This window comes from Myxocyprinus asiaticus, chromosome 30, assembly GCF_019703515.2.
Source record: "Myxocyprinus asiaticus isolate MX2 ecotype Aquarium Trade chromosome 30, UBuf_Myxa_2, whole genome shotgun sequence".
NCBI classification, from domain to species: Eukaryota; Metazoa; Chordata; class Actinopteri; order Cypriniformes; family Catostomidae; genus Myxocyprinus; species Myxocyprinus asiaticus.
In genome coordinates this window covers 8092482-8105460 of record NC_059373.1, presented here as the reverse complement: position 1 = coordinate 8105460, position 12979 = coordinate 8092482, and the positions used below count along the sequence as shown (strand labels likewise).

Below are 12979 nucleotides of genomic sequence, written 5' to 3'. Positions count from 1 at the left end.
TATTGAGCTTCCTGTTTTCCAACCCATTCTTACTTAATCTGCAGCCTTTTTTGGGCTTTCCTGGTTTACCCCTTGGGGCAGGTGGTGGGATTTCTTCTTCGACTTGGGGCATCTGTGCCACCTTCTGCAGGAAAGCCTTCTCCAGAGACTGAGCCATCAGGACAATGTCATCTGTTGGCTTCAAACACACCACATATTTTCAGGCCACCTGGCAAGCTCACAGGGGTGGGCGTTATACCGGTATACATGATAAACCGGAAGAAATTTGGCAACCGGTATACATTTTGGATTATAGTCTGTATCGCAGCGTGCAAATCATTCTATTCATGTAACATGTACCCGGTACACATTCTGTCGGAGAAATGGAGGAAGACGGAGCGGTTTCAGTTGGGACTGAGAGAATGGAAGAAACAGGATTTTTCATGTAGGCTACTGACAATTTTTTGCCGGCCGCACAAGTGAAAATTCGGGCTGCCAAAGCAAATTCAATGACATTCATCTCACATTATAATGGACTACTTGCACAACTGCTACAGGCATTTCCTGTCACCGCATTCAGTGCGCCTACATGCAGAGATTTATTCATTGGAGGCAGATCATTTCTTTTTTTAGGGCTGTCAGTTGATTAAATCATCCAATCATATTTTTGACGCTAACATGACGCCTCATTTTTTATAATTAGCTGAAATTTGCCTCTAAATATATATATTTTTTTCCTTTCCAAATGTAGCTGAACTCAGCTCCTGAATAATAAATCAAACATGTATAAAATGCAGCAGTCTGTTCGTCTCATTAACATGCATTTCATTCATTAATGATATTTCATACCAGTTGAGATACAACGATTGCAAATGACTTTTCTTTGGATAAATGTCCCAGATGTTTTTATTTATAAATACATCAGCTGTTATCTTACTCAGACCAGGCTTTACAAACCACTCAGAACAGAATGAAACAGATGTATTATCAAATTAAATAAGTAAATAAATACGCACACTATAAATATATTTAACCACACTACATACAGGTGCATCTCAATAAATTAGAATGTCGTGGAAAAGTTCATTTATTTCAGTAATTCAACTCAAATTGTGAAACTCGTGTATTAAATAAATTCAATGCACACAGACTGAAGTAGTTTAAGTCTTTGGTTCTTTTAATTGTGATGATTTTGGCTCACATTTAACAAAAACCCACCAATTCACTATCTCAAAAAATTAGAATACATCATAAGACCAATAAAAAAAAAAAACATTTTTAGTGAATTGTTGGCCTTCTGGAAAGTATGTTCATTTACTGTACATGTACTCAATACTTGGTAGGGGCTCCTTTTGCTTTAATTACTGCCTCAATTCGGCATGGCATGGAGGTGATCAGTTTGTGGCACTGCTGAGGTGGTATGGAAGCCCAGGTTTCTTTGACAGTGGCCTTCAGCTCATCTGCATTTTTTGGTCTCTTGTTTCTCATTTTCCTCTTGACAATACCCCATAGATTCTCTATGGGGTTCAGGTCTGGTGAGTTTGCTGGCCAGTCAAGCACACCAACACCATGGTCATTTAACCAACTTTTGGTGCTTTTGGCAGTGTGGGCAGGTGCCAAATCCTGCTGGAAAATGAAATCAGTATCTTTAAAAAGCTGGTCAGCAGAAGGAAGCATGAAGTGCTCCAAGATTTCTTGGTAAACGGGTGCAGTGACTTTGGTTTTCAAAAAACACAATGAACCAACACCAGCAGATGACATTGCACCCCAAATCATCACAGACTGTGGAAACTTAACACTGGACTTCAAGCAGCTTGGGCTATGAGCTTCTCCACCCTTCCTCCAGACTCTAGGACCTTGGTTTCCAAATGAAATACAAAACTTGCTCTCATCTGAAAAGAGGACTTTGGACCACTGGGCAACAGTCCAGTTCTTCTTCTCCTTAGCCCAGGTAAGACACCTCTGACGTTGTCTGTGGTTCAGGAGTGGCTTAACAAGAGGAATACGACAACTGTAGCCAAATTCCTTGACATGTCTGTGTGTGGTGGCTCTTGATGCCTTGACCCCAGCCTCAGTCCATTCCTTGTGAAGTTCACCCAAATTCTTGAATCAATTTTGCTTGACAATCCTCATAAGGCTGCGGTTCTCTCGGTTGGTTGTGCATCTTTTTCTTCCACACTTTTTCCTTCCACTCAACTTTCTGTTAACATGCTTGGATACAGCACTCTGTGAACAGCCAGCTTCTTTGGCAATGAATGTTTGTGGCTTACCCTCCTTGTGAAGGGTGTCAATGATTGTCTTCTGGACAATTGTCAGATCAGCAGTCTTCCCCATGATTGTGTAGCCTAGTGAACCAAACTGAGAGACCATTTTGAAGGCTCAGGATACCTTTGCAGGTGTTTTGAGTTGATTAGCTGATTGGCATGTCACCATATTCTAATTTTTTGAGATAGTGAATTGGTGGGTTTTTGTTAAATGTGAGCCAAAATCATCACAATTAAAAGAACCAAAGACTTAAACTACTTCAGTCTGTGTGCATTGAATTTATTTAATACACGAGTTTCACAATTTGAGTTGAATTACTGAAATAAATGAACTTTTCCACGACATTCTAATTTATTGAGATGCACCTGTATATTTAATCCATTTCAAACGTTATTACTCATCTTTAGTAGCTCTTACTTATGCATTTGCATTTCAACATTTATCGATATACAGTAGGTATCAGTGAATCAGTGACAAAAACAAAAATTAAAACATACATTTAATTAAAACATGGTGATGCTCTCTCACACACATATGGAACATCAGTGACTGAATAATGTAGTTGTTTAATTTAAAGAGCGCAGCTGGTGCCGACACCAGTTGACTCATTCAACCTTTTGTCGTTTGCGTTTCGATCTGATCTGTGGTTAAATGTCTGCTACAGACCTCCGTAATTGGAGTTTATACCAGCCATTGCTTTCTCAGAGCGGCTCGGGCTGAATTAAAGCTGTGAAAACTGTTCTTCCACTGAAATTTGAAGACGCTATACACGGTAATGTTCAAAATATTTCTTCTTCAATCTCTGAAAAGATCCGTATTTTAAAATCCTTTTCGAAAACTCATTTTAAGTATCGTTTCAGGAACTAGGCAACTACGGCGCATGTAAACACATTTAACCGGAAACTAATGGGCCCATTAAATAAAAAAATCCAAAGATTTTATAAGGTATTATGATAATATATTCTCAAATATACGTAAAGTTTTAAAGATATTTTTATGTTTGTAATGTATAATGCTATGCTTCATGTTCATATTTTGTGTTAACCTATCACCAATAATAATAACAATAACAACAACAACAAATTAAATAAGCTTCTCATCTTTCTGTGTTTTACGTGATTGGCCATTATTACACTTCCGCTTTCGCATAGCTTAGTAGCGTACGGGTACGTTTACACGACAACGATGTACTAAAAACGGAAAAGTTTTTCCTTTGCGTTTCTGAAAAGTTTCGCGTACAGACGATAACGTTGTCAAAACTATCCTTCTTCACACGGATCCGCTAAAACGACTAAAAACGCTGTATTATGCAGGCCAGGCCAGTAGTTGGAGATGTCACTTTGTAAACAAACACTACGCGCCTGCGCACATAAGCATTCTTCCACAGAGCGGTGAATACAAACAATGAAGATGACGAAAGCATCGAGCAATTTTGTCTGGACAAAATCTTGAGCAGCACAAACACAGTCCTGTAGTGCGCCATTGCAGTTTTGAAGTACTCGCGCGCATGCCTATAGACTGAACACGTAATACGCGTGCGCATGACCTCAACGTTTTTGTATGTCTACACGGAGACGATGAGGGCATCGTTTTCAAAAACTTGCACTTTGAAACCCGTTTTCAAAAGTTTGCGTTTTCAGGCCCCAAAACACCGTTGTCGTGTAAACGGTTTCAATGGCAGTGCCCTCAGCGTGGAATTATTATGGCTTATTCTATGTACAATTAATCTCAAATACTTAATCTAAACAGACCTACCTCACCTTATAATCATTACTCATGGATAATGAAGTATAGAAAAACGGTGTCATGTTTTATTATTTTAAACAGGATGTACACTGGCAGCCAAAAGTTAGGAATAATGTATAGATTTTGCTCTTATGGAAAGAAATTGGTACTTTTATTCACCAAAGTGGCATTCAACTGATCACAATGTATAGTCAGGACATTAATAACGTGAAAAATTACTATTACAATTTGAAGAAAAAATTCTTAACTACTTCAAAGAGTTCTCAAAAAAATCCTCCATGTGCAGCAATGACATCTTTGCAGATCCTTGACATTCTAGCTGTCAGTTTGTCCAGATACTCAGGTGACATTTCACCCCACACTTCCTGTAGCACTTGCCATAGATGTGGCTGTCTTGTCGGGCACTTCTCACGCACCTTACAGTCTAGCTGATCCCACAAAAGCTCAAAAGCTCAATGGTGTTTAAGATCCATAACACTTTTCCAGTTTTCTGTTGTCCAATGTCTGTTTCTTTGCCCACTTTAACCTTTTTTCTTTTTGTTGTCCTGTTTCAAAAGTGGCTTTTTCTTTGCAATTCTTCTCATAAGGCCGGCACCCCTGAGTCTTCTCTTTACTGTTGTACATGAAACTGGTGTTGAGCGGGTAGAATTCAATGAAGCTGTCAGCAGAGGACATGTGAGGTGTCTATTTCTCAAACTAGAGACTCTGATGTACTTATCCTCTTGTTTAGTTGTACATCTGGGCCTTCCACATCTCTTTCTGTCCTTGTTAGAGCCAGTTGTCCTTTGTCTTTGAAGACTGTAGTGTACACCTGTGTATGAAATCTTCAGTTTTTGGCAATTTCCAGCATTGTATAGCCTTCATTCCTCAAAACAATGATTGACTGATGAGTTTATAGAGAAAGCTGTTTCATTTTTGCCATTTTTTTTTTTTTTTACCTAATACTGACCGTAAGACGTGCCAGTCTATTGCATACTGTGGCAACTCAAAAACAAACACAAAGATATTAAGCTTCATTTAATGAGCCAAATGGCTTTCAACTGTGTTTGATATAATGGCAAGTGATTTTCTAGTACCAAATTAGCAATTTAGCATGAATACTCAAGGATAAGGTGTTGGAGTGATGGCTGCTGGAAATGGGGCCTGTCTAGATTTGATCAAAAATGACTTTTTACAAATAGTGATGGTGTTATTTTTTACATCAGTAATGTCCTGACTATACTTTGTGATCAGCTGAATGACACTTTGGTGAATAAAAGTACCCATTTCCTTCCAAAACAGCAAAATCTGTACATTATTCCAAACTTTTGGCTGCCAGTGTATGTGAGCAGGGAACACTTCACAGAGTACAAGTACGTTTTTTATTAGAGGAATGCAAGAAAATATATATATATATATATATATATATATATATATATATATATATATATATATATATATATATATATAAAAATTGAGTACATTTACACATTAAAGAGCATAATAGAGATCCATTTAAAAATGTTCAAATAAAGAAATGTTTCCATCCAAGAGTCCAATTACAGAAATTAACTGGTTAAATCGTTGTATATGTGGAATCAGGGCTGGAGCAAGATAATCTGGGCCCCCTGACTGAATATTGCTCTGGGGCCCTTTCCTATTAAAAACTACAGTTTAGAATTTTCTGTGGGGCCCCCTGTACCTTTGGGCCCCTAGAATCTTTACCACCTTTCACCCCACTAGCTACGGCCCTGTGTGGGGTTATATCCTCGTGGTCCGAGTACGATGATTGAAGCGTCCACTCATGAGTCGCGACCGAATGCAATGTAAATAAAACAGAGATGAAACTGTCCCAGTGTCTACAATTATATTATATTCACAAACGGGAGATGAGCATGCTGCAATAGTGAAAACAACGACATTAAAACACTTAAACGCTGTCTCTTCGGACTTGAGATGAGCACAATAATCATCTGGGAGTAAGCTGAACAGCGCATGCAGCTCCTTGTGATCTGGAAAAACTTGCCTAGCTCAGATATTATTACACATTAAAGTGCTAGATAACACATGAAGTGCTATGTTACTCCAAAGAAACGATTAAACGGCTTATGTTTACTGCCAAGTGCACCCAAGTTGGCTTAATTTATTTAGAAAAACTGCAATTGTCCATAGACAGATCGATGGGTGTATGTTTGGATACGCTAAGAAAATAAAAATACTAGTCAATATCAGACTGAAATGTGGCATAATGTGAAGTTTACCATTATGGTAAGGTTGATTTTAAAAAACAAATTTAGTTTTCTTATTACTCTATGTTGGTCAAGTTCCAAATAAAGAGAATTATATAAGAGGGAGTAGTCATTTAATTAAGTACTTTATTAAATGACAAGATTATTCAAAAATAGGCATTACAATATGGTTATGTAATATATAAACCATTTTTTTGTAAATTATATAAAAGGCTGGGTGAATAAACAAGACTGACCTTGTTGTAGATGTAGCAGTTGGTGAACATGGTGTTGAAATCCTGCATGCACTCGCCGGCACTGCAGTAATAATTGTTTTCCAGTCTTTTCTTGATGGTGCCCATGTCCATTGGCTGCTTAATGATTTTATAGTAGTCCTGAATTACATAAAAAGAGTCTTAAGCAGGGAAATATTATTTAATGGCATCTTTTAATGTTCATAAGGTGAAGTGATTCTGTTTTAAACACAACCCAATGTCTTCCATTGTTTGGACAAGCTGGTAGGCCCATCCTAAACTCAAGCTATTGTTTGAGTAAATTTTGTGTCAGGCCATGTCAAGGCTCAAACAAACAAACAAATTATGATTCCTTTTGGTGATGCTAGTGGCACAGAAATTACTTCATTTGGCCCCAAACAGTCCAACAACAAACTCACAGGAAGGTTGAGCTTGGCAGCATCCACCGGCTCATGGAAGGGCCAGGCAAAGTGATGCCTCCATAACGTCTTATGTAAAGCCTTCTGGAGGAACTGCAGCTGGTTGGTCATGCGGCCCTGTCGAGTGGGGTCCCGCACAGGTGGTTGGGAGGGTCCAGATTGAGGTGTCTGGAGTAGAGCAGGACCTTCAAAACCTTCGTACAGCAGCGATGGCTTCCGGATGCGCTTGCCAGGGCCGGAGATGGTCTGCTCCATCATTGTGAAACCCTGCATGCCATCGCCCCCACCCAAAGAGCTGCAGAGAACAAGAAAATGAGTGAGAAGGGTGAGGGAAGTCGTGTATGGGATTTGGCAGAGTAGAAAAGAGTGAATATTGGCAGACTTTAAAGGGAGGCAATAAAATATATTTTTAAATTAATTTCTTTAATACCTAAATAATTTTAAACTATAAAACTACAAAAACGGCAAAGTACTTATCACTACTATGGGTGAAAATCAAATAAAAAAAATTAAAAATAAAAAGTTTTATGAATGTAATTAATGTTAAATATGTATTAACTTATGCAGTCCTAAAATATTAAAACTAAATTTAAAATACTGAATAAAACATACTAAAATGGAAAAAAGGAAAGAAAACAATGGGGAGAAAAATGGATAAACTAACTTTATAGATTGAAAACTAACTTCAAACAAAAAGTGAACTGACAGGACAAACTGAAACAAAAACTGAAAAATTTAAAACAAATGATCCTGTCAGCAAGGAAGGACTTCTCTTATGACTAAACATGAACTACTCATCACATTTTAGCATGAAATGCAAAATGCATGTCTCAGACTTGTCATGACTCAGACCCTATTAAGTGTTTTGCTCATGAGCACCGTATGAAGACACAATTGCCCGATCAGCAGCTCGTCTGCCTGGGTGAGTTATGGCACATTCCAAACTGATGCGCCTCAGTTTAACTGGAAACTTGGGGTGTAGCCTGAAAAAGACCTATTAAGCTAGATTGGCCTTGCATACCAAACGGCATAAATGATGCCTTCGAGGGGCACTTCGAAGGGAGAACAATCATGAAAGCCATATTCTAAAGTTGTTCCAAACAGAATTTACAATAAAAATTACTTTCGAAAGTTTTTTTTTTTTTTTTTTAGCCCCACACTTGTCAGTCCTCCAAAGCTCCTACAGCTGATGATAAAGTCTTAGAAGGGAATAGGGCATAGGGATGATCATTTCTGAATGAAACACGCCCCAGGTCATGCTTACATGTTTGTGTGATCAGACAGCGAGTAAGCCGTCTTCAAGTCAAATAGTTGGAATTATAAATAAATCACTACATCAGTCCTTTGTGTAATTTTACTCATGATTCCCCCTAAAATAAGTTTTTGAACAGGATGTAAATGTAATATGCTTATTTTAAAATGGGAAAATTACCCACATATAAAGTCTAGCCTTTAACACACTTTAACCTACTGGTCTGAATATTTGAAGGCTTCAGTCATCAGTATAGATCAGGACTCAATGTCAAACCGTTATTTTGAGAATTGTGTTGTGATCATTTTACTTCTAAAACAACCGTTCTTGATCATTGTAGTTCTATGATCATCATTACAATTCTAAACCTCTTTTAAAAAAAAAAAAAAAAAAAAAATCATTTTGATAAACAGAATGTAATTCCAAAAGCGCCTTTCACAGATTTTTAGTATGTTGTAGAATATTGCAAAGTTTACTTCCTAAATGACAGTAAAGAACACCTCCCTAAGACTTACCTTCAGTGGTCTATCCTATGCCCCGAGCCCTTTCCATTTTGCTTTCTAGCTATCGTTCATAGACACTGAAAAATCAAGTTCCAGTCACAATTCATCTCGCTGTGCACATTTGGGACCTCACAGATGATGCTGCAATACTTGTAAAACTATTGCCATATTTACAGTACTGTGCAAAAGTCTTAGGCACATAAGATACTTCACAAAAACAGTTGTCTTAAGATGGTTTATATTTTCAGCTTTAGTGTCTCAATAGGAAATATACATTTTAGACTCAAACACTTCTTTTGCAAATAGAAGAACAGAGAGCCCTGCAACAGATGGCATGGTCCCCACAGAGCCCCTCCCCCACTGAATATTGAGTCAGTCTGGGATTACATGAAGAGACAGAAGCAACTGAGACAGCATAAATAGATGGAGAATTTGCCACAGTTCTCTAAGAATCTTGGAACATCCTATCTGCCAACAACCAAGAAAAACTGAGTCCAGGTGTACCTAGGAGAATTGGTACTGTTTTGAAGGCAACGGTGGTCACACCAAATATTAATTTAGCTTTTTTATGTTTACTGGACTTTGTATGATGTTAATTGATAAATGAAAACTATGTCATTATTTTTGAAGACATCCTCACTATGCAACATTGTCACAAGTGCTTAAAACTTTTGCACAGTATACATGTCATTAATAATATTATATTATTATTATACAGCAGCAGGCATTCACTAGTCTCTGCTGGTGGATGTTCACTTTTGCTGTAGAATGTTGCTCTCCTGACTTCCAGCGAGTTTCTGTCAGTGAAGGGTGAAATACCTGCACCAGTATGCATGGAGTATAATTACACAATACAGGAGAACATTGTCATGCTGTTTTTAAGGTTTACAGAACTTTGAAAACTTACGTGATGGAGCTACACAAATCTCAAAATGCATATTTCAATTAATAAATCTCAAGTCAATTAAAAATTAATCATAACGTTGTAAGGTTTAAGAATTTTACTTATACACAATATAATCTAGTACTGAATGATACAAGGTCACAAACAGTTCACATTGAAAACGTTTTTATTTTCATAAATGTAAAATTGATACACGTTTGAAAAGAAAAATAAATAAAAAAGATCTTAAGAACGTAAAATTAAATATTTCCTATAGACTCCCTGTCTATAATGGGGGTTACTCTAGTCTACTGCATGCTGGCTGGGGGCAGAAGGCTGGGTTCATGGCTACTCAGGTTACTAAGCAACCAGAAGGCGACAATCCCACAAATTATTCATTGTGCCATTATATTTCCCAAATCAATGGCACTAAAAAGCCGCCCTGATCTGATCACATAGAAGCTAACGCGCAGACAGAGCTGAGGCCTTTGACGCGTGTTGACAAAGCCCACGTGGTACGAGATGGAAGCTCATGACGTAACATGCGTTTCAGACAAAACTACATTGATCCAAAACATTGTATAAAATCGTCGACTCTAACCACCAAGCAAGCCAAAAATATCCACACTTATAAAATAAACGGGGTGGAAAACTTGCAGAGATATCTGATCGCGAAATACAACAGTTAACGTCGCTAAGGGTGAGTTTAATTCGCTATTTCGGCTCTAGAACTAACTCTTTAATACCATATCGATCCTAACATGCCTTTACATTGCGCCAGGCAGACAAGTCACTGCAGATCAAATTCACAGCCACATGGTAACTTTAACCTACTTCAGTTCAAAATAAACACTGGTTACATCACAGAATACAGGGTGCACCTTTGCGAGTCTTCATATCCCCACAAAGCAAATACCAGATAACATGTCAACAGTCTCTATGGTCATTAGAATAATCAGACACCTTACCCTGCTATGCTGACGTTAGTACCGCATTCATACTGTACACAGTGAGGGCTAGAGTTCAAACAAACACAAATAGGGGGGAACTGCGATTATGCTCAAACCTTACAGCTTGAACACTGGTCAAATTAACGTGATTAAACACGTCTTTCTGTGAGAACGAGAATGCGCCTGCGCAGTGCACGCGGCCAGATGTTAAAAGTAGTACTTCAAAAACTTCGCGAACTGTCGACGTAAAGTGTCCTCATCTAAATGCCAAATAAAGCCAGTGCCGTCTGAAAATTACGGTATTTCACTCGATGTTATTGCGGCAGGTCGCAACTGAGTAAAACAAAATTATTCCGAAAGATGCAGACTTTTGACAATATCCCAACAACATTTTCCTTCACAGAATAAGTATAATGTCATTTGCTCCAACCGGTACCTGTCAAAGGGCGGGCAGAATGCCGTCTCCATCGGGATGGATCCGGATTCAGTTTCTAAACCGGTTTCGTTCGAACGTCCGAGTTTCGCGGCTTGTTCTGACCTCCTTTATCCTCCAGCTAAGATCTACAATGAAATGGCAACGTTGTGGCTCCGCCCGACTATTTATAAACCCGACGAAGACTCCATTGGCTGATGTAACGCTAAATGTACACGCCCACACGTATTCTACAGGCCACCCTATCTGCCAGTCACATAGGCCACGCCTTCACATCGTTTCTGAGCACGATTTGAGGATTTCCAGCAGACTATTTCGCACAAAAACGTAAAAGCATGACCGCCACTAAAGCAAAGAGACCAGCGTTTAACAAAAACAGTATCGTTAATACTTTTAAACACTCAAGAATATGGTTACGTTCTCAGAGGTTTCTGTTACGTCAACTCAAGTCTAACGGACTTCAGTGATTGGTCCCTCAAAACTAAGGAGCGATCATCCGTGGCAAGTTGGAAGCACGTCATTGGTCAACCCGGTTAGTCACGTGTATCAGACAAACGCAGAGATCTCGCTTCACAAACTGTTCCTCTAAAACGGTATAAAACTACACACAAAATATCAATTAAACTTAACGTATAAAAGGCAAGTTTGTTATATTGCTACGACCCAAAAATAAAAACTGTGAAAAAGCAGTATTTTTCCGTATCTAAAACTTTGTACTAAAAAAAAAAAAAGCAGCGTTGAAGATTAAATATAGCACACTCAGACCCAATATTAAGACAAAAGTTTCAACTCAACGCCCTTCTCCATGCTCTCTCTCTCGGTTCAACATGGCCTACAAGGAGTGTCCTCCATGAAATGACGCAGCAATGTTGAAGTTTTGAAGAGACGCCTAGCAGTGGTTTAAAAACATAATTTAGCGCTGAAATGCATGCCAAAACGACGCTAGGCATTAATTGAACTATCGCAATTATATTCAGTATTTACAAAGAAGTAAAAAATACTACTACCTATTAGGCCGCAGCCTAATATGTTTTAGGCTGCGGCCTAAAACATTATGTTTTTCTCCAATACTTAATTGCAACTATAATAACTCAACCTTTTTTAAATAATGCGTGTAATTAAAGTAGAAGACGTCTGAACTACATAAATACATAAAACGCCTTCATTAGATCAGATATTATTAATAAATGGTATTTGCCTGGATATAAATATCCTGACACAACAAACTATTTTTAAGTTATCTTCAAATTAAAAGTAGCACAACAGATTTTTGGTAAATGTGCTGCACCCATCCCATCCCCCACTACCAAGGTTACACATCCGAAACAATGTCATAGAATGTGGGAAACCAAAAACCGACCGAATTCCATATTATCTATGCATTAATTAAATTAGAACGCCTAACTAAATACATTTAGCAATGTTTCACAATTAAAGCATTTTGTTTTCTAATAATAATAATAAAAATAAAAAAATCTGTTTACATATATACCTCTAGCCAGATTAAGTGAATTGAAAATAAAATGGAAAAAAAAAGACGTCGAATTCCTCATTGTTGGGGGAAAAAATCCGGATTTTCTTCTTGTCTTCGGCCACGTTTCTTTATTCAACACATTTCCCTCAAACATGTCCGACCTTCTTCTTGCCCATTCAGGGAAAGTCATGTGATCTCGGTTTAAGGAGGAAATAAATAACACGTCTTTCTTTTTAAAGAGTATGCACCTAGAACGTCCTCTAGTTAATAAAGATATGATGCATTTAAAATCCATAAGATGTAAACGAATACTTTAGTCAATAACGTTGATAAATCCCGAACAAAGAATAGATGGCTAACATTGCCGCGCCATGATTGGATGGCACTGATCACGTGTTCCGCAAAGCACCGCGCCATCGTAAAAAATAAACCTGATTATCGTCACCGAGATTATCTTCTGGAATAATCCAATTTCGTCCGTGTGAGCGTTCAAAATGGTTTCAATATTGGAATTCGGTTATGTAAAAGGCGTTGCAAAATGTTTGTTAGGAGCGCAAGTAATCCGCGTAATCAACAGCTTTCATCTCCAGTGAAAATAGCTTCTCTGCGCATGA

The 12979-nt window shown here is 38.1% G+C and overlaps 1 protein-coding gene across 3 annotated transcripts in view; it reads right to left on the bottom strand.

Moving 5' to 3' along the window:
* Nucleotides 1-12979, bottom strand: part of LOC127420993 (bromodomain-containing protein 2-like) — a 20634-nt gene extending 7655 nt beyond the window's left edge. The window contains exons 1-4 of one of the 3 annotated variants that reach the window (XM_051663683.1): nucleotides 10895-12979; nucleotides 6871-7165; nucleotides 6455-6592; nucleotides 34-178 (exon numbers count right to left, since the gene is read on the bottom strand). In XM_051663683.1, the coding sequence (XP_051519643.1) occupies nucleotides 34-178; nucleotides 6455-6592; nucleotides 6871-7165; nucleotides 10895-10926 (610 nt within the window). In that variant the 5' untranslated portion in view covers nucleotides 10927-12979. The remainder of the gene's footprint in view (nucleotides 1-33; nucleotides 179-6454; nucleotides 6593-6870; nucleotides 7166-10894) is intronic. The other 2 variants (XM_051663685.1, XM_051663684.1) reach the window with 2 other exon arrangements.